The sequence below is a fragment of the Ammospiza nelsoni genome, chromosome 27, assembly GCF_027579445.1.
Source record: "Ammospiza nelsoni isolate bAmmNel1 chromosome 27, bAmmNel1.pri, whole genome shotgun sequence".
NCBI classification, from domain to species: Eukaryota; Metazoa; Chordata; class Aves; order Passeriformes; family Passerellidae; genus Ammospiza; species Ammospiza nelsoni.
In genome coordinates, this window is record NC_080659.1 from 2,204,289 (window position 1) to 2,230,418 (window position 26,130).

General features: G+C 55.8%; 1 protein-coding gene across 1 annotated transcript in view; it reads left to right on the forward strand.

The window, feature by feature from the left end:
• The window catches only part of CSNK1G2 (casein kinase 1 gamma 2), a 42,363-nt gene that overhangs the window by 13,674 nt on the left and 2,559 nt on the right, over positions 1–26,130 (forward strand). The window contains exons 2-10 of the mRNA XM_059489652.1: positions 12,984–13,480; positions 19,623–19,663; positions 20,165–20,234; positions 20,561–20,709; positions 21,534–21,768; positions 21,950–22,035; positions 22,370–22,454; positions 22,527–22,675; positions 23,026–23,109. Coding sequence (XP_059345635.1) covers positions 13,294–13,480; positions 19,623–19,663; positions 20,165–20,234; positions 20,561–20,709; positions 21,534–21,768; positions 21,950–22,035; positions 22,370–22,454; positions 22,527–22,675; positions 23,026–23,109 — 1,086 coding nt within the window. The 5' untranslated portion in view covers positions 12,984–13,293. The remainder of the gene's footprint in view (positions 1–12,983; positions 13,481–19,622; positions 19,664–20,164; positions 20,235–20,560; positions 20,710–21,533; positions 21,769–21,949; positions 22,036–22,369; positions 22,455–22,526; positions 22,676–23,025; positions 23,110–26,130) is intronic.

Below are 26,130 nucleotides of genomic sequence, written 5' to 3' on the forward strand. Positions count from 1 at the left end.
TGATGGGGCTTTGTGATGGGATTTGTGGTGGTGTTTGGTCTGTCCCAGGGCAGGGAGGGCAGGATGCCTTCCCATCCCCCTGCTTGGTGGGAAGAACTCATTTGATGCACTGGGATTCAGAGATCTCTGCTTGTTTGCTGTTTCAACCATCTGACTTGGCACTAATGTTTAAATACAAGTGTGTGCTCTCATGTATTACTGAAAATTCAGTGGAGGGAGGGAAGAGCTTGAAGTTTAGCAGCAAGTGGCCTGGATGCCAGGCTGGGAAATAAGCCCATCCCAGTGTGTTGGGAAGTGGATGTCCCTCCTGCCCTGGTGAGGTGTGTCACAGTGTTCTGTGCTGTTCTCCCTGTGCCCGCTGTCCCCAGGAGATGCTGAAGCAGCTGGGCTCAGGATCAGCTCTTGGATGGACACACTGTGGCCTCCCAGCTGCTGCTGTTCCCCTCTCTGCTTTGCTGGGCCATTCAGAGCCAGAGGCATTTCCTCTGATGTTTCCTGCCTGTGTTTGTACCTGCTGTTCCTCTGGGCGTGCTGTCAAATCCTCCTGCAGCAGGTTGTCCCCAAGCCTTGTCCTTTGGCTGGCCATGCTGGAGCTCTCTGGAGCCAGGGCAGCTCTCAGCTCTCAGGAAAGGTGCAGCACACCTCTGGCTGCAGTGGAGGTGGGGAGGGAGCCTTCTCCTGTTCTCCCTGGGAGCTGATGGCTCTTCTTGCACATCCATTCCCGGGCGTGCTGCCGGAAATGCATTAAGATCCCTTATCGAGGGAAAGGCAGCACTTCATCTTGTTTTTATGAAAAGTGTGGCTTTCAGTGTGTGGGAGTATTCAGGGACAGGGCTGGGGAAGCAGTGTAGAGGATGGTCTTAACCTTATTTCAGGCTACAGCAGTGCAGGAGGAGGTGTTCCAGCCTCAGATGGAAATGGAAGCTGTTGCTCCCAGCTGCTGGGTGAAAATTATCTACTTGTCTAGAAGGCTGTTTTTTCCCACTGTCTGATGACTGTGAGGCAGGCTGCAAGCTCTGGGGAGGAGGTGGAAGAAGAACTTGCCTGCTCAGAAACCTGAATGCAGAGCTTTCTCGCCTGGTTCTTGTGGCCCAGCACAGTGACTGTCATGGCCAGACTGGCCATGGTGGTGATGAATTTGTGTGTTTGTGACACATGTAGGATCATCCCTTTCACAGAAAGGCTTTGCAGGGAAGTCTTAGAGCTGCCACCTGAATCTGAAGCTAAATCTGCTCTAGAAGCTTCTGTGGAGCAGGGGATGGAGAGGGCTCAGCCATGCCTGTTCCAGCTGTGCTCATGCAGCTCCCATCCCTCATCATCTAGCTGCCCTTGGGCTGCATCCCCATGGTCCTGCAGGGCATGCAGGCACTTGGATATGTTCTTATTCAACCTCCCAGGGAAGGAAAAGGGAACCTTTTATGAGCTGTCAAGACTTTGGGTATTTTTCCCACAGCATCCAGGGGCAGAGGTTGAGGTACAGGGTAGTTCTGCCTGCCCTGAAGGTGCTGTGGGCTCTGTAGTCTGTGCTCAGGAGCTCTCCTTGGGCTTCTCTGCTTCCCAGGGTGAGCACACACATTGATTTGGGATACAGATTTTGGACACCTGCTTGCAGGCAAAGCCTCTTTTGCAGAGAGTTACCGGGCATGAAAGCAAAGTTCGGGTTTTGCAGGAGGTGAGCACTGGGGACCTGCCCTTTCCCAGTGTGTCAGATCTGCCTGGGTTGTTCTGCTCCAAAACTTCTCAGATTTGGTGTTGGTGGAGCAGCTGAATCTTGGGCTTTATGCTCTGGGCACGAGTGGATTAAAAGCAATGTTGGATCTTGACTAGAAAGGAAATCTTTGCTGGCTCCTTCCCAAGATGAACATGCTTGTGATAATGAGTCTGTACAAGAACTGGGCAGGATGGGACTGGTTGGAAGATGTAAAGGTAAATGTATGGATGGGGGAGCAGGAGAAGCAGAAGCCCTGGGACTGGTAAAGACCTTTCTGCTGGCCAACTGCTGTGGACTTTTGGAAGGCAGCTGGTTCCTCTCTGCAGCTGGGTTTTCCAACAGCAGCAGCATGGATTTAATTAGGATCCGGTGTCTCCCTGGAGCTTGCAGCATTGGGGGTGCATTGTTTCATTTACATGGAAAACCCCGTGGCAGAGCTGCCAGACCTGGCTGAGGGCTGGGACCAGGGGTTGAGTCAGGGGCTGTGTGAAAAACGCCTGAAAATGCCTGAGTGGGTCCAGCTCCTTATGTGGTGAGTGGGGGGCTGAAGGCTGAGACCCCTGAACTGAGTCAGGGGCTGTGTGAGGAATGCCTGAAAATGCCCAAGTGGGTCTAACTCCTGTCATGGTGAGTGAGAGGCTGAGACCACTGGGCTGAGTCAGGGGCTGTGTGAGGAATGCCTGAGTGGGTCCAGCTCCTGCCATGGTGAGTGAGGGGCTGAGACCACTAGAGTGAATCAGGGGCTGTGTGAGGAATACCTGAGTGGGTTCAGCTCCTGCTGTGGTGAGCAGGGGGCTGAGGGCTGAGACCCCTGGACTGTCAGGGGCCATGTGAGAAGTGCCTGAGTGTGTCCAGCTCCTGCCATGGTGAGCAGGGGGCTGAGGGCTGAGACCACTGGGCTGACTCAGGGGCTGTGTGAGAAATGCCTGAAAATGCCCAAGTGGGTCTAACTCCTGCCATGGTGAGTGAGGGGCTGAGGGCTGAGACCCCTGGACTGAATCAGGGGCTGTGTGAGGAATACCTGAGTGGCCAATGCATCCCAAGATGGGCATGGCCTGAGCTCCTGCTGTGGTGAGTGGAGGCTGAGGGCTGAGACCACAGGGCTGAGTCAGGGGCTGTGTGAGAAATACCTGAAAATGCCTGAGTTTGTCCAGCTCCTGCCATGGCGAGCAGGGGGCTGAGGGCTGAGACCCCTGGATGAGTCAGGGGCTGTGTGGAAAATGCCTGAAAATGCCTGAGTGATTCCAGCTCCTGATGTGGTGAGTGTGGGGCTGAGGGCTGAGACCACTGAGCTGAGTGAGTCAGGGGCTGTGTGAGGAATTCCTGAGTGTGTCCAGCTCCTGCCATGGCAAGCAGGGGCTCCAGAGCAGCGTCACATCCTGGCTGGGGTGGCTGCGTGTGTCCCACAGAAATGCTGGAGCAGAGGGGAAGGGATGGAGCACTGGGAGCTGGACTGGAGCAGAGGGGAAGGGATGGAGCACTGGGAGCTGGACTCTGCTCTCCTTTTAAGGTCTCCCAGGCAGGGACTCAGCTTTGTCCACAGTGAACTTCCTTTCTTCCGGTGCTACAAACTCTGGCTTAGTAAAACCGAAACCAACCTGACGTCCTAACTGGCCTTTTCTGCGCTGGACTGGTGAGAGATTCTGCAGAATTGCTGCATGGGCAGAAACCAAATTGTTGTTCAGAAGGAGGTTTCCTGCTCTGGTTACCTGCCTGCTCCCTGGGCCCTTCCTCTTATGGTAAGAGCACAGCAAGTTGCAGTTCCCCAGACAGAAATTGTCCCCTGTGAGCAGGGACAGCAGAGTGCTGCTGGCACAGGCAGTGGGCTGGAGCTGGGTCATTTGCTCACCTTGACATCCTCCAGCTCCATGCCACAACTTTTCCTGACCCAGAAGCCCTGAGGATGGCTGATACAGGTCATGGAGAAGGGATGGTGATGGTGACATCCCAGAGGCATCATGGCAGGGCTGGGTGGGAAGGTGGAAATCAGGTACCAGTTGTTCCCTGACTCCCTCCTGCAGCCAGGGATTTGCACTCCCACCACCCACAGTGCTTTGGTTCCTCCTCTTTCTATGCAGTGGATCCCACATGAGGAATGCATCCCAAAATGGACATGGCCAACAACTGGGAAAGGGCTGCCCCTGGCTTTGCTGGGCACAGTCACATTAGAAAAAGTGACTTTACAGCCCCCCTTTTGTGGGGTCTGTAAAGTCAACCAAAAAGCTGCTTCCTTTCAAGTCATTTCTTGTAGAGCTTCAGTGTGTTTTCTGGTTATGAATTCTGCAGCTGGAAGTTTAAATTTGTGCCTGATGAACCCAAAAAGGTGAATCAATGCTCTTGGGCATTTGGTTCATGGATAAGTTTGACTTGGGCTGGGTTTGTTATTTCCAGACCAGTTTTCAGATCTGGTCTTATTTTAGCATGTGTGTATTTACTGTTATTATTTTTCCTAGAGAAGTATTTTCAGCTTTTTGCTTGGTTCCTGTGCTGCTGCTGAAATTTCCAACGTGGCATTTCCAGCTCCTTGGTGGAGCACAGTTTAATATTTTCCATCCAGGTGTAGCTGCTTTGGATGAGGATCCAAGGAAAAGAGTGAAATTGTGCATTGGGCTGGGAGTGAACTGGCAGCTCATGACAGTGGAGATGCTTCAGGAGAGTTTTTTTGTGGCTGCTGAGAGATTTAGGAGTGTCTTTACTCTGTAGGCTGGTTTCAAAAACATGAAGATCTGGGTTTGGCTGTTGAGGATCTGAGTTCTGCACTTGGACTGTCCATGGCACATTGATTTCTTTCTGCTCATATGTGCAGGGAGCAAATATTCCAACAGTCCCAGTGCTGTTGGCTGAAGAGGAGCCTGGTTCCTCCTCAGATATTTTTGGGTGCAAAATGACTCCTGCTGACCTGCTGCTGGAAAGCTGACACTGTGCACACACACTGCTGCCAGGCAGGGATTCTCCTCATCCCCCCTGAGCTGTGGTGAGAGTTTGGGGTGAAATTCTCCAGCTGCTGCTCCAGGGGTGTTGTGGCACAGGGCTGGTGCAGCCCATCTGTGCTCATCTCCAGAGGAGGAAATTTTTTGGGTTAAGATCTCACCAATTTAGGGAAATCACACCAGCTCTTGAGTGGTGCCTTGTGGTTTTGTTGGAAACTGAAAACTGGTGATCTGCCCTCATCTTTTACTTCCTTTTTAATTCTGTTGTATTTGGAGAACAGTTTGAGTTTTGTTTTCATTCCCTTGCACAGGGGACACTCCAGGTCTGTGGGCACTCCCAGCCCTTGGGCTGCAGGAGCTTGGGCTGGAGCTTGAGGAACAGCTGAGATTTTGCTTTTAAGACAGCCTGGTGGGTTTGAATATCACCTGGTGTCCTTTAGAGATCTCTGTGAAACCACACACAAATCATGACTGGTGTTTTGTGAGAATCTGTTTGTGGGGGAGTCTCCAAAGTGGGAAGCAGGACACCCCTTCAGCAGAAGCATTTCCCTGCTGCCTTGTTGAAACTCTGCTCTCTTCATTGTTAGCTCCCTCCCAGAGGGAATGGTGTGGCACAAACATTAAAAAAAATTCATAGCAATCTATTAAAAAGCCATATTTGGGTTCAGAGGCTAGGAGAAAATAACTTTGAAACAATTTGGAGCTTGATTTGTTGTAGGTTTAGAGCTGACCAGAGTTCGCAGTGTGATAAAGGTCTCCTGGGGAAGGGAATAGCCAGTAACAAGAGAACATTTCTAATTTAGAGAAAAGTTTAATAGACATGAGAGCTGGAGTAGGAAACCAGAAAGAAAAATCTGTCATCTTCACAGCACAGCTTAACTCTAGGGAAACAACCAAATGCTTTATTATTTTTTAAATTATTTTCTTAATTTTATTTATTACGTCGTGGTTTTGTGCATTGGATGTTTTATGGATGTGGCTGAGAGCCAGGGATGGATATGTGGGTGAAACCCTGAGGTGCTGGGAGCAGGGCAGTACCTGCATGTGGTAACTTCTGCCAGGCTCAGCACGTTCCTGCCTCGTTTGCTGCAGTCACTTGTGTTTGTTCTGTGTGGCTGGAGGTGATGGTGTGTCTGATTGTTTGCTCAGAGAGTGGATTTATGGTTTTAATTCTGGTGCTGGGAGCGTTGTTGGCTGTGTCCATCCCTGGGGCCACGCAAGGGGAGGGCCAGATCCTGCCCATGGGGCACTGGCTGGGCTGGGGGTGCCCAGGGTGCCCTGTGCCCACTCTGGGAGCTGGGTGTGATCCTCTCTCCTCACTGCAAAGAGCTGTGAAGCCAGGAAGGGAGGAGAGGTTTGGAACAAGGATGCTGGGATCATGTTGGATTAAAAGCTTTGCTGCCACAGTTCGGGGTTTTTGTGGGTTGGTTGTTTCTGTTGGGTTGTTGGTTTTTTTTTTTTTTTTTTTTTTTTTGCTTCTGAGCACTAGAAGAAATTCTGGTAGAAACATTAGCCTCAGCTTTATTCCTGTCTTCTTTTCAAGAAAGAATTTGGATGGAAGAAAAGCATGATTTGGACATACTGCCCATGCAGATTTCTTAATTGTAAATATTGGGGCATCAGAGTGAAACCATGCTGGGGTTTTTTTTTGCTGAGAGGGAAACCAGCCAGCACTGTCAGTGCTTCAGACACTGCTGGTGCAGTGGCAGTGGTGACAGAGCTGTGTCTGCCATGTCATCAATGACTCAGCCTGGTGGCACTGCATGGATGACCCAGGGTCTGTGTTTGGGGGTGAGGGGCACAGCAGGGGCAGGGGAGTGGGCTGGGGGCTGCCCTGTGGGGATCCAAACAGGGGATTTGTGACCATTGGGTACTCCCTGGTTTGTGTGCAGGCAGCAGCAGCACAACTGGGCTGGGTGGGGTTCACAGGATCCTTCAGGTGGGCTGGGTGGGATTCACAGGATGCTGTTCCTTCAGCTGGGCTGGGTGGGTTTCACAGGATGCTGTTCCTTCAGCTGGGCTGGGTGGGTTTCACAGGATGCTGTTCCTGCCTGGTGGAGCTGTTCCTTCACTCCTGGTTCTTGTCCCTGCAGATGCCTTGAAGCAGGCAGGGGGGGCTTGCTGAGCTCTCAGCACCATTCAGAAGCTGAAAAGCAGCCAGGTTTTCATCTCTCCAGGGATCTCAGCTGGAGGAGGTGGATGCAGGGAAGTTATCCCAGTGTAACAGGCAGGATGTGAAGGGCCAGGGGCTCAGTGCACACCCAGATCACCACAGAAGGGGTGGCAGAGCCAGGAGCTCTGGAGTCCCTGAGCTGAGCTCTGAGGCTCCCCCAGCTCTCAGAGCAGCCACACGTGCTGGCAGGGCTCCCCCATGGCCCTGCATCAGCACTTCAGTGACAAACTATTGAACAGGAGCTTCCTGTTGTGCTGACACCAACACCATCCTACCTACAAAGGAGCAAGGGGAGTAAACAGAGCTGTGCTGGCTCCTGCCTCGCTGGAGGCTGGAAAAAGGGTTGGAGAGCAGGAGGAGGCTTCTGAACCCAGTCTGTGTTCTGATGTTCTGATGTTCTTGTGGCTGCACTTGGCAGAAACTGCTGGGAAAGTGGCTGCTTCCAGGACTGCTTGGTTTTTAAGGGAGTTCTTGGGATGGATAAAGGCCCTTTCACCCCTTGCCCTGCTGCTCCAGCTCCTCCACAGGTGCTGTGCCCAGAGTGGTGCATCCTGACAGGGTCAGCACAGCTCAGAGATGTTCACATCCAGAGCTCCCATCTCCACCAGGTTCCTACAGTTCCTCAGAGCAGTGAAACTCCTGTTTTCTGAGGGATCCTGAGGAGTGCAGCCCACCCTCCATCCTGACAGGGTGGGCACAGCTCTCAGAGCTCTGATATGAGATGTTCACATCCAGAACTCCCATCTCCACCAGGTTCCTAGAGTTCCTCAGAGCAGTGAAACTCCTGTTTTCTGAGGGATCCTGAGGAAATGGGGCCAGAACAAGCCAGCCTTCCCTTGCCATAAGGAATGTTCTGCTCTCCTGGTTGATTTGCTTGAATCTCCCCTGACTGGAGCTGTTGCTGGTGGACTCCCAGGTGGAGTGAGCTCCAGGGGCTGCACAGCCCCTCTGCCTCTCAAACCCATGGAGGGAACTTCCCTGTGGGATCAGGATGAGTTTCCTCCAAACAGCACATCCATGGAGCTGAGTTCCAGCCTGTTCAGCTGCTGTGCCCAGCTCAGAGGAGAGTGTCCAAGGGTGGAGGAAGGTCAGGAGATGTCTCAGGAGCCTGTTGGGTGCTCACTTGGTGGATAACTGGCTGGATGGTCACTCTCTAAATGGAGAGCAGTGACCAGTAGTGTCCTCAGGGGTTGGTACTGGGACCAGTGCTGTTTTACATCCCTGCTGGTGCCATGGACAGTGGCACTGAGGTTTGCTGGTGACACAGAGCTGTGTGGAGCTGGAGGGAAGGGATGGGGCATCCACAGGGACCTGGAGAGGTGGGATTGTGCCAAACTCATGGAGTTCAACAAGGCCAAGTGCAAGGTCCTGCCATGGGCTGGGACAATCCCAAACACAAACACAGACTGGATAAAGAATGGATGGAGATCAGTCCTGGAGGGAGGGATTTGGGAACTTTGATGGATGAGAACCTTGATGTGACCCAACCCTTGGCTCCTGTGGGACACCTGCTGAGGCTGTCCCCTGTTCTGGGACACCTTTGGGACACCTGTGTGGCACAGCTTGCCCTGCTCTGTGACAAGCAGGACTGGCTGCAGCTCTGCAGGCTGGAACTTGTGTTTAACAACAAACCCTTGCAGACGTCATTTGGGACCATTTGTAGCTCACTCTTAAAGACGTTTTAAGTTTTTGCTTTGTTTTAAGACTTTTGATCTTCCTCTAAGCTCAGCCTCTTAACTTTTAGAATTTATTGGGATTTGGTTTCAGCTGTGTAAGGCCACTGGTTGCTTTTTGGTCTGGATTTTTGCCAAAAAATCAAAAACTGGGAGCCAGCTGATGGGTCATACTTTGGGACATTGGGGTATTTGTGCTTATTTTTAGCCTTTAATTGGCAGTGATCTGTACTTGGAGCTGCAGAGTGTCAAGGGCTTTTCTCTTTGTGCTCTCAAGAAGCTTTCCTTTCTCTTTCATCTGGATGCAGCTGTGTTTCCCTTGTGCTCACAGAGTGCAGAGAACATGGGGAAAGCAGCTCCAAGAACCATCCCAAAGGCTGCTGGGGCTCAAGGAGCAGCACCCAGGGCTCAGGGACACCTGAACCCTGTTCCAAGCAGCACCATGGACCTGTCCCTGACCTTCCCCAGCCACTTGCTGCTATTTTTTTCCCTCTTCTTCTCCTCTTTTGTGTTGCCCCGTTTAGCTGTAACCTCTTTGGGCAGGAACACGGTGTGTGTGTGTTCATATAAAGGGCTGAGAACAATGTGCCCCAGATGGTTTGTACAAGTGTCTTCTCAGCAGCCACAGGGTTTCATTCTAGAGGGAAAATATTCTTAAAAATACAACTCTTCAGCATCTTATACTTGCAAATGTGGGCAGGAACTTCCCGAGCCTTGATATTTTGGTCCAAGTCACAGAGACAAGGGGTAGCACTAGAGCTGCAGCTTTTCTTTTTTTAAGGGAAAAAAACCAACTCCCCCCAACCCCAATTCCCCTTTTCTCACCTTTGCATCTGCAGGGAAAAACTTGTAAATGTGACTGGAGCAGCTCTGACCTGCTTAAAACCAGATGGCAAAGAAAAAGGACCCAATGTTTCAACAAAAGCACTGTGAACTCCCTCTTTGGGAATCAGGGTGTGTGGGCTTGCCCCATTTTTATGGCACTTCCAGTGCTTCTCAGGTTCTGTTTTGGGGTGCTTAGGCACTTGCCTGCAGTTTGTTTCCCTTGCAGGATCCCTGGCACTGCAGACATGACAGGGCACTGCTTATTTGCTTTAAGACCACAGCTTGCTTTGGAATTTCTTCTGCTAAATTTCAGGACAATTCATTTTTTTTTTTCCTTTATTTATCCCACTCCCTCCCAAAGAGAGAAACAAGTTTTCTTAGTCTCATCTTGCATCAGATTTGATTCCAGGCCAACAAATCCAGCCTAGAAGGTGCTTTCCTGAGGCTGCTTGCCTCGCTGTGACCTTTTGGGAGAGGATTCCTGTGCAAAATGGGACATTGTGAAATCAGTTTTATACAGGGAATCTGCCCCCCTGGTGCTGCTGCCTGGGGAGGATGGGTCAGGTCTGGGTCCCTGTTGCCTGTGCAAAGGCTGCTGTGTTTTAACAAACACAGGGGTTTTTTTTTGCTCTGGAGCAGTGGGAGTCCTGGGATTTTACCAAAAGTTTCTGTTTCTAATTAGGTTGTTCTAAATTTTAAAGGCCAGTGATCCTTCTATGGCACGGGGTGGAAAACCTGAGCAGTCACTGACACTGCACAGAGGTGGGTCCTGCTTTTGTCCTGAGGTCCAGGGAGCCACTGTGTCTCCTCAGCACTCCTGGGATGAGAAAATCAATTCCCCCCAGCCCTTGGCTCATCCACAGGGGACCTTGGCTCATCCATGGGGGAGGCTGGTGGGCAGAGTGTGAGGGAGCATCACTGCCCTGACTCACATGGATTTGGTTTAGGCACTTCCTGCTGCTCAGCTTGGGAAAGGGGGAATTGCAGCATGGCAGTCCCAGCACGGGGGGCTGGGCTGTGGCCTCTGGGTGTGAATCTGGCCCAGCTGCCTGAAATTGGAGTTTGGGGCTGGGCCCCTCCAGGAGAGCTCCTGAGGCTCCACAGGCAGGACCAGAGCTGCTCCTTGCGTTTGTCTGGGCTGGGAAAGGGCAGCACAGTCTCCCTTGTGCTCACAGGAAACAGGATTGAATTTTTCCCTTCTGCCTCACTTCATTGTCTGAAATTCCCTTGCAGAGCTGGCCCATAACTCTTCAAAGAAAATAATCCCAAGCGCCGGGGCTGGAGCTCCCTGAGCTCTGGCTGGCGGCCGCCTGACTCTGTGCAAACAGTCTGGGCCTGGGATCCCCTGGGACTGAGCATAAAGCTCTGATTGAGAAGGAAAACAGGTTATGGAGCTGCAGCAGGGCTGTGCATCACCAGCTGCTCCCCTTGTGGCTGGGAAAGCAGCTCCCTGAATGCCAAGGTGTGAGCTGCCTGCTCTGGGAACAGTTTGGTGTCCTGAGGAGGTGGGACAGGCATGAGGAGGTGGGACAGGCATGAGGAGGTCGCCAGGGCAGCCCCAAGTGCTGAACCCGGAGCGGAAACCATCGGGGCAGTGAAGAATGAGCAGGATGTCACGTGTGGGCCCGGCGTGCTCGGGGCTGGGGCAGAACAAAGCTCAGGGAAGCCCTGCTCCTGCCGCTCCCAGCGCGCTTCCTGCTGGCACGGACACGCTCTGGGGGAAGGGAGCAGCAGGGCAGCAGCCAGCACGGGAGGCATGGAGGGCTCCCCGTGCCTCAGTTTCCCTCGTGCAGCACGGTGGTGTCCGTTGTTGGTGTGTTGTGGCCTCAGACAGCCAGGCTGCTGTGCTCTAGGGATGCTCCAGGGGTGTTGGATGGGAGCAGGAGGTCCAGGCAGGTCCCACAAGTGGCACCCCCAGCACTCTGCGCCCTTGGAGCAGCGCTGGTCCCTCCTGGGGAGCAGTGGCAGTGTGCCAGGGTGCTGAGGAGAGGGAGGATTTGGTGTCAGCCCCCCTCAGGGGCTGTCCTGCCCCTAAACCCTTACACAGCCAGTCCTTCCTCCTGCTGAGCTCTGGCTTTGGTGTCTTTTTTTCCCTGGGTTGTTGGTTGTTCTTAGAGCTCCCACATTTCCCTCTGTGTACCACTTGAGCATGAGAAGCCTTTTTTTTTTTTTTTTTTTCTTTTTTATTAATAGCTATTGAGAGCCAATAAAAAGTTTTACGGGGTTTGGCCAAGCCTCAGAGCTCGCAGTGTGTTCATTTCCTGGAGCTGGAGGGGGGGTTTGCTTGGATAACCCAGGGGGTCAGCAGGAGTCTGTGCTGGCCCTGGGAGCTCTTGGGAGCTTTCAGTGGTGTCACAGGGGCTGGAGAGGAGCAGAGAGAGGTGGGGAGGGGGCCAGGTGAAGCATGGCAAGGGTCAAGCTGGGAGCAAAACCAGAGCAAGGGAGAAAAGGAGGTGTGGGTCTCTCATGTGCCCAGATCCTGTTTGATCTCCTCTGTCCATGTTTAGTTTCCTGACTGTCTTTTCTGCCTCCTTGTGAGAAGGAACCCAGCCTGACCTCCCCAGTGCAGGGAGGGAGAGCACAGTTCCCTCCTGGGCACCCGGTTCCTCGAGGAGCACAGAGCAGGTCCATGGTTCTTTTCATCCCAGTCTTGTGTCCAGAAGGACTCAAGGCTTTGGTTGGCTTTGATGTTGGGCTGCTGGGTGATGTTGGGCTTGCACAGGGATGTGTGTGGAGCCACTGTCATGGAATCATGGAATAGTGTGGGTTGGGGAAACCTTTAAAGGTCACCTCATCCAGCCATGAGCAGGGCTGTGCACACGAGGAGGAGCTCCCTGGTTTGGGGGGCTGAGCTGATTGCTGCTTGTGGAGGGGAACCCAGATAACCCCACCAGCAGCATGGGGGCTTTCCAGCAGCCTCACTGGGAGCACACAGGCAGCAAGGTGCTGCAGCCTGAGCAAACAAGCTGCCATGAGCATCATTTGCTCTGGCCAGTGTCACAGCCAAGGGGCCTCACTCCCAGCTTTGCAATGAAAATCAAGGTTGGTTGATAAGAGCAGAGGAGGAGGCAGTGGGATGTTAGCAGGGTCCTGTTTGCCAAGTGGGTGTTTCCCCAGCCCAGGTGGGCTGTGGTGGGTGCCCTGAGTGTGGCCGTTCCCCAGGAACGGTGTCCTGGGCAGGGCTGCTGGCACAGGATCCTGGCCCCTGCCCCTGGATCCACAGGGACCCTCCCAGCCAGGTGAAATCAATTTCACTCCATGGGCAGCCCCACAATGCTGGGTTCATTGTCCCCTGCTCCTGGGGGCTCCCACAGTCCCTGGCTGGTGCCTCTGAATGCTTCTAGGAGCTGCCAGCAGCCCTTCCCCATGGGGACAGTTCTGTCCCCACATCACTCCTGACTGGCTCCAACATGGAGCCATTCATCAACCATTTCACCTCCAGCTGACCAAGCTTTTTAAATTCATTTGTTTATTTAAACCAACGTCTCAGGCATGGGGCTCTCTGGGACCTGATGTTTATCCCAGCTTCTGCCACCCCTCAACTGCAGCACTGTCACTGCTGTAGCAATTACCTGTCTGCAGGGAAGGTGCTGGAGGGACTCTGAGGAACCCAGAGCCCTCTGTTACCCTCAGCCTTCTCATCCTGATTTTGTGCCTCTCTCTTTGCACAGCTGGGACGCCGAGGAGCTGCGCTGGGAGGACCCTGTGTGCAGGATGTTCTCTCCACCAAAGACCTCCCTGTGAGCGGCGATGATGCCAGTCCTGGCAGGACCTTGGGAAGCACTGACATTGCAGTAGCCCAGCAGCCCTGGACGGCCTCTTGCCCCTGGTTCTCCAGCCCCCACCCTCCCAGCGCTCCCCGGGATGCTGTATTAACCAAGAGGAACCCTGCTTGTGTCCTCCTCACCCTTCCATTTTCGGCAGCTCTGGGATTTGTATGGCAGCAGCGTAACCGTGGAGAGGCCGGGGTATCACAAACTTATGGATTTTGATAAGAGAGGAGGGAAAGGGGAGCTGGAGGAAGGTAAAAGAATGTCCAAGACAGGTGGAGGAAGGAGTGGTCATGGAGGCCGGGGTGCTGGAACCAACTCGGGAGTCTTAATGGTGGGTCCCAACTTCCGCGTCGGCAAGAAGATTGGATGCGGTAATTTCGGGGAGCTCCGTCTAGGTGAGAATGGTGTCCTCATGTCTGTCCTCACTGTACCTCACTGTACCCACTCCTGCCAGGACTGCCCTGGCATCCTCCTTCTGCACCAGCCTGTGGCCATGGGCACAATGGTGCGGACTGGGCACACAGAGTGGAAGCATTGCCCCTGTTCTGTTCCTCTTCCTCCATTTGTGTTTGATCTACCAAGGCCCATCCCAGCCCAAAGGACTCATTGCAGAGGTGTTTCCCTTCTCCTCCCATGCCTGTTGCTCTCTGGGTCTGCTAGGGAGAGCACTGCAGGCTGGATCTGTCTGTTGTAAGCAGTGGTGGCCATGGAGATCTGGGTGTCCCTAAATCCAGGAACACTGAGTGGGGAAGGATTCAGGAGATGCCACTGTGGGCTCACAAATCTCACCCCACTTGGCTCTGGGTGTGCCTCAGGACAGGGATGGAGCATGGAGGCCTGAGGGATGTTCACTCTGCTGGGACAAACATCTAGATTTTCCATTTGTTTTTTATCCTGGGTAAATTCTTCAGTTGTTGAAACTGGTTGTTTGAGAGACTCCTGAAATTCTGTGCAGGTCAGAGAAAAGGAGGAATAAAACCCAAGCATCTTCCATAGTCATTTTCCATTTTGAACCAAGTTTATCAGGAAACTCCTCAAGTAAACTCCTGTTTGGAGAGTGGGGAGGTTGCTCCTCTCCCAGGGCTGGGAATGTCCCTGGAGACTTTCAGCAAGCTGTTAACCCTTTGCTTGGCATCAGGCAGGGCCAGGCACCTCTGTGCCAGCAGCACAGTCTGGATGTCTCCAGGAATGTGTGGGTGGAGTCCCTGCCAGCTTGGTGTGAGTGCTTTGGGAAGGGGTTTGTGCTCTGGGGAGAGGGAGGAGAGGCAGTCCCCAGAGCCTGGCACAGCCACAGCCTTGTTGCTCTGTGATATTTTAAGCAGCGCCTTCTCAAACCGAGCTCTGAACTAAACCTGCTCTGAGCTAAACCTGCCCTGAACATGGGCCTGGGGAGGAGCTGTGGCAGCCCTGGCTGGGGTGAGGTCAGTCCCCCCTCCCTGTGTGGGGAGCTAATGTCAGCTCTGCCCTGTGTGACAGACTGCCTGGTGCCAGGCTCGCCCGTCCCCTCCCCGCACTTCCCTGCTGTGTAATTGCAGAGCTGGGAAACGCTCTGCTGGAAATGCAGCCCAGCAGTTCCCCTGCTCAGCTGTCTGTCCTGCTGTCATGAGGAGCTCTGAGCCTTCCTCCAGACCCAGGGCTTGTGGAGGGAGAGGTGCTGGGGGGTTTTGCTGCACCAGCTGCTCCTTTCGGTTCCCTGGGTGGACCTGGCCACTCCTGCTGCCAGTGCCTCCCAGAGAGCCCTGAGCTGTGCAGGCTCCACCTGTGTCCTTGCACCTCCTTTTCCTTGCTTGCCACTGAGCATTCTGCAGTGGGTCTGTGTTTCTGGGTGAGCTGGATCCTAGCAGGAGGCTGGGGCTGTGTTGCTTTGCTGTTCTCAGTGCTGAGGGGTCACTGTGACCCCCCTGCCTTTTCCTCCCCCTCATTTTCAGTGAGGGGACACGAGTGTGACATGGATCTGAGCAATGTCTGTCAATCTGGCAGGGAGGTTGCTGCAGGGACCTGGGAGCAGTTGGGCTCAGTTTGCTCCTGGCTGCAGGGACAAGCAGCCAGCTCTCGCTCCAGGGCTCCACAGTGGTCGATTGTCACAGTGAGAGTTTGTCCTTGCCACCAGCAAGAGAAGCTTCCAGTCCCTCCACATGGCTTTTGAGCTCTGTCACACCCTGCAGTGCCTGGCCATAACATGCCAGAGGCCTGAGCACGGGATCTCATCACCACAGCTATGTGGCTTCTCTCCTAAAATCACATCTCTCTTCCTTAGGTGTGCCTCCAGACTGCATCAGGGCTCAGGAATGCTTTCAGGATTTAGGGATTCCTCCAGCTGCACATGAATGGCAAGGGACCAGAGGGCTCCTGTTGTGAAGTGGTGGCATGAGCAGGGATGTTCCCCAGCTCTTGCTGGGCACTCAGATTTCCCTGGGAATAGAGAATTCAGTCCTCAAGGCTTTAGAGGCCAAACTGCAGCTCGGTATTTAAAAGCTCCCAGACCTTCTTTGGCCTTTTTGCTCTCATAACAAAGGCCATGAGATCTTGAAAAAATGTACCTGGAGGTGATCTTCCATCTCCCAGTGGTGGGGAGGGAGGAAGGGGACATTGTCTTCCCCAAAAAGGGACCACATTGCCTCATTTCTGCACCCCACCAAGGGACACGTGGTGATCTGTCCTTAGGGTGCTTCAGCTCAGCTGCCCCAGGTAGAGACAGATGTCCACCCATGTAGGAGGTGTCCAAAATCAAGTGATCTGTTTAAAGATAAAATCTAAAAAAAACAATTGGCATCAGGCATTTGTGGCAAGCCAGAAGGGGAATGACGTGGGCAGGAGTTGTGGCTGCCAGGGCTGTGCATTTGGATCCTGCTTCTCCCTGTCCCTGCTGGCCTTGGCATCCTGGGCAGTGCAGGGACGTGGTGCCAGTCCCAGTCTGGCCCAGGCACAGCCAAATTCCCATCCCAGTGCCCAGGCACAGCCAAATTCCCACCCTGGTGCCCAGGCACAGCCAAATTCCCACCCTGGTGCCCAGGCACAGCCAAATTCCCATCCTGGTGCCCTGGCACAGCCAAATTCCCATTCCAGTGCCCAAACACAGCCAAATTCCCATCCTGGTGCCCAGGCACAGCCAAATTCCCATCCTGGTGCCCTGGCACAGCCAAATTCCCATCTCACTGCCCAGGCACAGCCAAATTCCCATCCTGGTGCCCAGACACAGCCAAATTCCCATCTCACTGCCCAGGCACAGCCAAATTCCCACCCTAGTGCCCAGGCACAGTCAAATTCCCATCCTGGTGCCCTGGCACAGCCAAATTCCCATCCTGGTGCCCAGGCACAGCCAAATTCCCATCTCAGTGCCCAGGCACAGCCAAATTCCCATTCCAGTCTGGCCCAGGCACAGCCAAATTCCCATTCCAGTGCCCTGGCACAGCCAAATTCCCATCTCAGTGCCCTGGCACAGCCACATTGCCACCCTGGTGCCCAAACACAGCCAATTTCCCATCCTGGTGCCCAGACACAGCCAAATTCCCATCTCAGTGCCCTGGCACAGCCAAATCCCCACCCTGGTGCCCAAACACAGCCAAATTCCCATCCTGGTGCCCTGGCACAGCCAAATTCCCATCTGTGTACCCAGGCACAGCTCTGTGCTGCTGCACAAAGGTGCCCACCATGGGCACAGTGCTGTGCCAAGGGCAAGGGGCAGCCTCAGTGCTCACTTTTCCCCTCACAGCAAGGGGCTGGAGCGTGTCCAGAGACAGGAATGGGGCTGGGGAAGGGTCTGGAGCCCCAGGAGAGGCTGAGGGAGCTGGGAAGGGGCTCAGCCTGGAGAAAAGGAGGCTCAGGGGTGACCTTGTGGCTCTGCACAGCTCCTGACAGGAGGGGACAGCCCGGGGCTGTGCTCACAGGGAACAGGGACAGGAGGAGAGGGAACGGCCTCAGGCTGGGCCAGGGGAGGTTTAGATTGGAAATTGGGAAAATTTCTTCCCTGAGAGGGTTGGGAAGCATTGGAACAGGCTGCCCAGGGTAGGAGTGGAGTCACCACCCACAAAGTGCTCAAAAAGGTGTGAAAGTGGCACTTGGGGACATGGGCTAATGTGAACATGGTGGTGCTGCTGGCTGATGGTCAGTGGTGATCTGAAAGGTCTTTTCCCACCTTAAAGCTTCTGTGATCCCGGGCTCTGAGCTGCTGGGATGGGATCCAGCTGGGAGCCAGAGCTGAGCCCACTCCTCCTGATGTGCAGGAGCAGGTGCTGGGCTCTGCTGCCAAATCCTGGGCAGGGGCAGCACAGAGAGCCAGCTCCTGCTCTAAACACAGCCTGGCTGCCTGCTCCTGCCCTCAGCCTGTTCTGATCCCTCTCTGATCCTGCAGGTGCTGCCAGATGGGTTTGGAGGCACCTCTGGCTGGGCAAAGGCCCCTGCAGTGCAAATATTTGCTTCCTGCCACCCATCTCACCACTTTTCTCTTTTATTTCCTTTCACAAGCACCTTTTGTGCTGCAAGTCCTGCCTGCTCCAGTCCTCCCCGGCACTCCCTGGGCTCTGGCACATTTTGGGTGTCAGAGTTGTCCCCTTGTGAACACTGGGGCAGAGAGGGTGGCTCCAGGAGCTGGAGTGGGGAATTCCCTGGCATGGAAGGATCCTCCCTCCTTGCTCTTTGCTTTTCTTTTCTCTTGGTTTATTAATCTCATGACAGTTTCCAGTCCCCAGTTCTGCTATTTGCACCTTTTTTCATTCAGAAAGGGGAAGCAGAGAGAGGTGATTTGACCAGTCCATACCCTCTCTGCTCACATCTTGTCCATCAGCTGTGTCCAAGCTCCCCTAGGAAGGGCTGAACCAGGGGAATACCAAATTATCTGGACTCATTTTTGGGCTGGGAGAATGCTGCCAGCTCCAGAGCCTTGTTGCTGGTAGCTTTTAGTGCCACCACTGTGTGATGGGGACAGGACAGATGCCACTGCTGGGGATTCTCCTGCCTCCATCCCTGCTGAGTCCCATTTGCAGTGTGCCTCTGGCAGTTTTCCTGCCATGTTACATTTTTCCCCCTTCAAATCCTGCCTGACCTCAGGGAAAATCCAGCTGTGAGTTCTCTGATCCCACGTTGCTGCCCTGAAGGCAGCAGTAATTGTTTCAGATTGCACTGTAGAGCCCTGTGGAGGCATGCACAGGTCTGGGGGTGTCCCACCTGCTCCCCAGGAAGTGTCAGTGTGTGATGGGACAAACCCCTGCATCTGCACACGCTGTGTTCACCAGACTTTGCTCTCTCCCTCCCTCCCAAATCCCTTCCTCCCTAATCTCTGTGAAGGGATTTGCTTTATGCAGAAGCAGCAGCAGACAGAGTGGCTTGGCAGAGGTCCCCAGGGATGGGAGAGGGTCAGGGGGGCATTGAGCCCCTCCTTGGCTGCAGAGCCCATCCTTGGGAGGAGCTGCTCCATTAATATCTCCCATTCATCCCTCTCCCGTAATCCTGGCGCTCAGCAGCTGCCTCTGATGTCACCCAGCCAGGATTTATGGCTGCTTCAGGTGGAGAGCAGCCCTGGGAGCAGATGAAATCTTAGGCCAGGAGGAGCTTGTTCCCTGAGCAAATTGCTTGGAGAAAATCCGAGGAGACAGATGCAGCTCCATCAGATCCCCACATGGCAGCCTTGGGGATCCCTGCTGCCCTTAACCCCCTCCTGCCCGGGCTCCTGCAGGCACAGGGAGCACTCAGAGCTGTTCCTGCACCTTTAATCTTGGCCTTTGTGGGGTGGGACAGAGATTGTGCTGCTGCTTCCCAGCTGTGTCCCCTTTTCCTGGTCTGGGGGGATGTGGAGGCACCCTGAGCTCAACCTTCCTGTGGTTATGGTGTGCCAAGTCCTGTGCAGGTGTGAAGCCCTCTGGGGGTGCTCTACAGGGTGCTGGGTGCCACAGCTGCTCCTTCACTCCCCTGGGTTCTCCCTGCAGCCTTCAGCTCCTTGTGCAGACTGGGCCATGCCATGGGTCTGCTCCTGGCCTCTCCTGTGCCCTTGGGTGGGCAGGACCATCCCCAGGGATGAGGTTCATTCACACATATAAGTGTCTGCCATTCCCAGAGTGACCCCAGCCCTGGGGGACAGATTCCCACCTGCCTGTGGTGCCCTCAGAGCACTGCCAGCTGTGCCAGTGCTCCTGGGTGTCTCTTCTCCCTGCCACCCTTTGCAGGGTCCCCCTGGCCATAACTCAGTGTCCCCCAACTCTGGCCATCCCTCCATAGCCCCCTCCCCCTTTGGGAGCACCAAGTCTCAGCCTTGTCCCCTCCCTGCTGCTGCCCCGTCCCACCAGCCTTGGCTCCAGCCTGAGGAGCCTCCCCATCCCAGAGGAATCCACACTCCCCACCTGGGGATAATTAGCAGGCATGTTGCAACTCCCCACAGTGGATTCTGCTCCTGCTCGTGCCTTGAGGCTCCTTCAGGTGTTGTGGGAGCTGCAGAACCTGTTCAGAATGTTTGTGAGCCCAGCTGCCCTCAGGGACAGTGGTGGATATGTGGTAGGGGTGATGCAGGATCTGCTTTTCATCTCCTTTTTGTGTCTCTCCCCGCAGGGAAGAATCTCTACACAAATGAATACGTAGCTATCAAATTGGTGAGTGGCTGTCAAAGCAGGGAGTTCCTCCGTGGTGGGGTGGGGGATGTTCCAGCCAGTGGGAAGGAGCTTCTGCTCTTTCTCCCATGGTGTTGGGCTGGCATGTGATGGATGTGGTGGCTGTGCTGGGAATTGATGGGCACCCACATCACTGCAGGTGGGGTGATCTGGGTCTGGGCAGGGAAGAGCTGAGTCTTGCTTCTCCCATCCCTCATGACCATGACCTGTGCTGTGCTCAGCCAGTGCCAGCAGCACAGAGGGTGGCCCCACTGGTACCTGATCCCATTAATGTTTTCCCTCTCTGGATGAGATGATCTGGCTCTCATATGGGCTGATTTTCTCTCATCATCCCCCGAGGCTTCATCTCCATTTTATACCACTTATTCCCAACCCCAAATGCTCTCAGTCCAGCTCCTGCCAGCATGTGAAAGATGTGTCTGACACCCAGACCCCCTGAACATCCTGCTTCCTACTTAACTGTTCTCCTTTCTCTCCTCCAAGGAACCCATAAAGTCCCGGGCCCCCCAGCTGCACCTGGAGTATCGGTTCTACAAACAGCTCGGCAATGCAGGTACAGGCTGGGCTGGGCTGGGCTGGGCTGGGCTGGGCTGGGCTGGGGAGAGAGGCTTCCCCTAAATGTGACTCTGCAACTTCACCCCAGCTGGAGCTCCTGCCCATCTGCTCCACAGGGTTTCACACAGATGCCTTGTCTCATCTTTGATCTCTTTTGATTTAGTTATTTCCCCCCACCACCCCTCAGCAGAGTCAGGGATGCAGATGGAGCTGCTCTGAGCAGAGCCAGGCTGGCTGTGCAGGGACATCCCCCCCTGCAGTGGCATGGCTGTGACAGCCTGGCCCTGCTGCAGCCCTGCACAGCCCCTGCTCTGTCTCTTGCAGAAGGAATTCCTCAGGTTTACTACTTTGGCCCCTGTGGGAAGTACAACGCCATGGTGTTGGAGCTGCTCGGACCCAGCCTGGAAGATCTCTTTGATCTGTGTGATCGAACCTTCACGCTCAAAACTGTCCTGATGATTGCCATCCAGCTGGTGAGTGCAGCCCTGCACTGCTCCCCTGCAGCCCTGCACTGCTCCCCTGCAGCACTGCTCCCCTGCAGCACTGCTCCCCTGCAGCCCTGCATGGCTGCCCTGGGGAGCAGGGGGTGTGTGGGCACCGTGGGCAGGCAGCACGGGCATCCCATGGGGAATAAGGGGAAGATGTTGGCACAGCCCAACCTGGCCTGGTCCCTTCTGAAGGAGAGCTCTCCACCCTTCTCAGCCCCTCTCTGAGCCTTGACAAGCATCTCAGTGTGCCCAGAGCATCTTGCTGTGTGCCTGTGAGCATGTTCACAGGGGTCTGAGGATGAGGGAAGAGATGAGGATCTGACTCCGTGTTTCAGAAGGCTTGATTTATTATTTTATTATATATATTATATTAAAACTATACTAAAAGAATAGAAGAAAGGATTTTATCAGAAGGCTAGCTAAGAATAGCAAAAGAAGGAATGAATAACAAAGGCTTGTGGCTTGGACAGAGAGTCCAAGCCAGCTCACTGTGATTGGCCATTAATTAGAAACAACCACATGAGACCAATCACAGATCTACTTGTTGCATTCCACAGCAGCAGATAACCATTGTTTATATTTTGTTTTTGAGGCTTTTCAGGAGGAAAAATCCTAAGGAAAGGATTTTTCACAAAAGATGTCTGTGACGTGCCCAGGGTGCAGCTGGCCTGGGGCTGTGTCCCATGGTGGGAAGGAGCTGATGTGCCTATCCTTGGCTGAGGGGAGCAGGGGAGAGGTGCCCAGGGCAGGGGTGTGCAGGACACAGGGTGGGGGCTCTGCCCTGGCACTGACACCTCCTTGTGCCCCAGATCACACGGATGGAGTATGTGCACACCAAAAGCCTGATCTACAGAGATGTGAAGCCAGAGAACTTCCTGGTGGGGCGGCCGGGCAGCAAGCGGCAGCACACCATCCACATCATCGATTTTGGCCTGGCCAAAGAGTACATCGACCCCGAGACCAAAAAACACATCCCCTACCGAGAGCACAAGAGCCTGACAGGGACAGCACGTTACATGAGCATCAACACCCACCTGGGGAAAGGTGTGTGGCACAGGCAGCCAGCCCTGCCTCCTGCTGAAGGGAGGGACTGCAGGGCAGGGGTGGCAGAGGTGGGGATGGGCACAGGCTGCCTCTCCTGCTCTTCAGGGTGCTGCAGGATCTGGGGGCTGGACAGGGACAGTGGCTGTGGTGAGAACTGACCCTTGTCTCTTTGTCCATGCAGAACAAAGCCGCAGGGACGACCTGGAAGCATTAGGGCACATGTTTATGTACTTCCTCCGTGGGAGCCTTCCTTGGCAAGGCCTCAAGGTAACTGCCAGCTCCTGCTGCCCCTGGGCATGGCTTCCTGTGGGTGTGGCTGTGCCCTGGCATGGGGAGGGGGAAGGTTTGGCCCCTGGGGTGTTGGAGGGTTAGCACCCTACCAGCTCTGAGCTCCATGCCAGGCCCTTGCAGTGCTGTGCAGATCTCCCTGTGTCCCCCCAGCTGCTCTCACAGTGGCTGTCCTGGATGCCCTGGGGTTTGTCCTGCATACCTGCCCAGGGAGGGAAGGAGTTACCTGGGAAAAAGGGCCCAAAAAATCACAGATGGTGTGACAGCCCAGGGCAGTGCTGGCCCCTATGCTGACCCCCCTTGTCACCACCAGGCCGACACACTAAAGGAGAGGTACCAGAAGATCGGTGACACCAAAAGAGCCACCCCAGTGGAGGTGCTCTGTGAGAACTTCCCAGGTGAGAGCTGTGCCCTGCCCAGCCCCTGCCCTGAGCCCCCTGTGCTGTCCCCTGAGCCCCCTGTCCCCACAGAGGAGATGGCCACGTACCTGCGCTACGTGCGGCGCCTGGATTTCTTCGAGAAGCCCGACTACGACTACCTGAGGAAGCTCTTCACAGACTTGTTCGAGAGGAACGGTTACGTGTTCGACTACGAATACGACTGGGCAGGGAAACCTCTGGTGAGTGAGAGCCCAGGGCCTGGGGCACAGGGGAGGCACCCCAGGGAGCAGGGACAGCAGCCAGGGAGGAGGTGGCACTCAGCCATCCCTGCCACACACTGTGTCCAGTTCCATCCTCCTCACCAGTCACAGCTCCAGGGCTGTGACACGGGAATTTGAGGCTCTGAGCTCTTTCACTGCCATAGGTGCATTCCTTGGGCTCAGTGCACCCGGATACCAAGCATGGCACTGCTGGGGCAGGGGTAGGGGCAGAGATCAGGCCCTGGTTCTGGGGGTTTTGCATGTTGGATCTGGCTGTGGGGTGCTGGGAGGGCTCTGTGCTGCACTGACATTGTCCTTTGTGTCCCCAGCCCACCCCCATTGGCACGATGCACAGCGAGGTGCAGGTGCAGCCCCCGAACAGAGACAAAGCACAGCCACACACCAAACACCAGGTGAGCAATGGCACAGCCTGCCTGGGGCAGGGGGCCATGGGCTGGGCAGCTCCAGGGACGTGGAGCCCAGCAGGGATGGTTGGTGGCAGGGACTGGGACATGCCTTTCCCTCAGTGCTCTGTTGGAGGAGTTCCCTCCCACAGCTCTGGGTCTGTGGCTCACCGGGCCCAGGGCAGTGTCCCTGTGGCCTGGCAGGACAGGGAGGAGGCACTGTGGGGGCTGGAGTGTGACTGGGGGGTGCCAGGCCTGGACATCAGCTGGGGAGGGGCAGGGTCCAGCCTGGGGTGTGGGGCAGGGCTTGGTGCAGGCTGAGCCAGCTCTAAGGACACTCACTGTCCCCATGGGGTGACTCGCTGCTCTGCTTGTGATGCTCTTCCATCAATGGGACAGTGACATGGCACAAGGGAGGGCAGGACTGGGGGGCAGCTTGGCAGCATTTTGCCCCACGCTGGGGCTGCCTTTGTTCTGGGAATGGGCAGGGCACAGGGAGCCCAGCCCGGGGCAGGGATCAGTGTGCGAAAGGGGCCAGGGGCTCAGAACTGCTCCAGTGCTGTGGCCTGTCCTGCCCTGGTGCAGGACACGTGTCTCTGGCACTGCTGCCACTGAGAGAGAACCTCATGTGTTTCCAGCAGTCCTATCTGTACAAACCCTTGTCCTCCCAAACCTCATTGGGGGCAGAGCAACTGCAGAGGGGCTGGAGCAGGGGGTACAGCACTCTGCTACCCACACTGCTCCTGCCCAGCACAGGGAGCCTGGCAGAGCTTCCTTAGGGAGAGGAAAATGTCAAATCAGTCACCTCTGGCTCATTTCTGGGAGCTCACTCCCAGCAAGGTCTGCTCTGTCAGGGAAATGCCATGCTGGACATCCCTGTCCAGAGCAGGGGGAAGAGCAAAGCACAGAGCTCCTGGAGCATGGGAGCAGTGTCCTGCCTGGGGACACAGGGTGTCCAAGCCCTGCCTGGGGACACAGGGTGTCCCCACAGCTCTGGGGCCGTGCTGTGCTCACTCAGGGAGGGTTTGGCCCAGCTGGTGCCACTCAGGCCCTGCCGAGCCCGAGCCCTGCGTCGTCCTGGGGATGCGGCGTCACCTGGGCCTGGCTGCAGCTCCGGCTCTGCTGCCCCAGCCCGCTCCCAAACACGGCCCCGGCCCTGCTGGAGCTGGCCCTGCTCCAGGGGCTGCGTGGGGCTGGCCCTGGGGGGTGTGTGTGGGTGGCAGGGGGACACAGACCCCCGTTGTCACCGCAGGGACGCTGCTGCACGGTGCCCTCCGCAATCACCAACTCGAGCTGCTCCGGTCATGTTTTTGCTTTTGCATGTCTTATTTTCTCGATTCCCTTTGCCACTTTTCCCACCCCTTCCCTCCACTTCTCCCTTCTCTTCCCCATTCTCCCTCTTTTTCTTTTGTTTCTTTTCATTCTGTTCCTCCTGCCTGTCGCGAGCAGCCGCCCGAGGGGATGGAGGTGTGGGATCCTCAGGCCGGTGGGCAGCCTGCCGAGGAGCCTTTGGGAGCTCACCTGGCAGCCGGCAGGCTCGGGGGGTCCGTGCAGGTACATGAAACCTCCTGGGGCAGGGCGGGCACGGGAGGGAGCGGAGCCACCCTGGGCATCAGCCCCGCTCCCCTGCCCTGGGGCTGCACATGCCAGGGTGCAGCAGGTTCTGCCTGTCCCTGTGGTGTGATGGGATGATCACGGCTCGTAGATGAGGCTGGTGCTGCTTCCTCAGGGCTGCTGGGCTTCCCTGGTGCTGCCAGGGGGAGTTAGAGGTGGTTGGAGATGGATGGATGGATGGATGGATGGATGGATGGATGGATGGATGGATGGATGGATGGATGGATGGCAGGCACACTGCAGCACAGCAGCTGGGTGGGCGTTGCTCTGCCCCCAGTGCTGCTGGTCTGAGCAGGGACCTCCCTGCTCCTCCTTGACAGGAGCCCTGGCTCCCAGCCCTGCTTCTCCTCCCTCCCCGGGCACTCCTTGGCCGTGTCCCCTGCCCTGGCCCTGCCTGGGTGCTGTGCTGGCGCCGTCAGCCCCGTCCGTGCTCGCCGCCCTCGCCGCCTCCTGCCCGCTGCTGCTCAGCCCTGCCTGGGCCTGGGGGTGCCTCCCTCATGGATGGTGGCACATCCATGGCACATCCGTGGTGGATCCCCTGGCTGGGCCTGCGCCGCTTCCTCTATCTCTGCTTCCGTCCCCGCCGCTCTCGCTCGTTCCTGCTGCTCCACGGAGACTCTGCTGGTGCTCAGCCCCAGACCTGGGCACAGCTCCTGCTGTTGCCATTACAGGGCCGGGCACTCCGTGGTGCCAGGCAGGCCCGGGCACTCCGTGGGCCCAGCTCATGCTCTGCCTCGCTCCTCCTGTCCCTCATCCCCTTCCTCCTCCCCAGTCCTGCTCTGCAAACCCTCCTGCTGCGCTCTGCCTGCGCCCGGCACTGCTGGGTGATGTGCAGGGGTCTCTGTGCTGGTGTCAGGGGCTGGAGCCTGACGTGGCCCTGCTGGCTGGGCTCTGCCTGTCGGGTGGGCACTGCCTGTGGGGTGTCCTTGCTGGCTGGGCACTGCCTGTGGGGTGGCAGCTCCTCCAGGGGGCTGGGCAAGGCCCAGCGTCCTCGCCGGGGCCCGAGCAGCTTGGAGAGTGTTTGGCCTGTGCATCCCCAGGGAGCTCCTGGCTTTGCCTGTGGGCAGCAGGCACAGGATTGCAGTACAGGCATCCCACAGCTGCCTTGGTGGCCTGGATGTCCTCCTGGCCCTGGCACTGTGGCTGACCCTGCTGCCCTGGTGAGTGGGCAGGAGCTCAGGGATGCCCGAGCCCGCCGGGCAGGCACTGGGCTGAGTCTTGGTGCTGGGAAGCAGAAGTCGTGTCCAGATGCTCAGCTGTGGGAAGGGCTCCTTGGAGCTCTCAGCTTTGCCAGGCCGTGTCTCTCACCCACTCTGGAGCTGGCTGCCAGCACGCCCCTCTCCTGGTGCAGGGGCTCCCAGCAGCTGGGATCCTTCCAGGGGGGTTCTAAGGGGCTCAGAGCTCTCTGCTGTGATG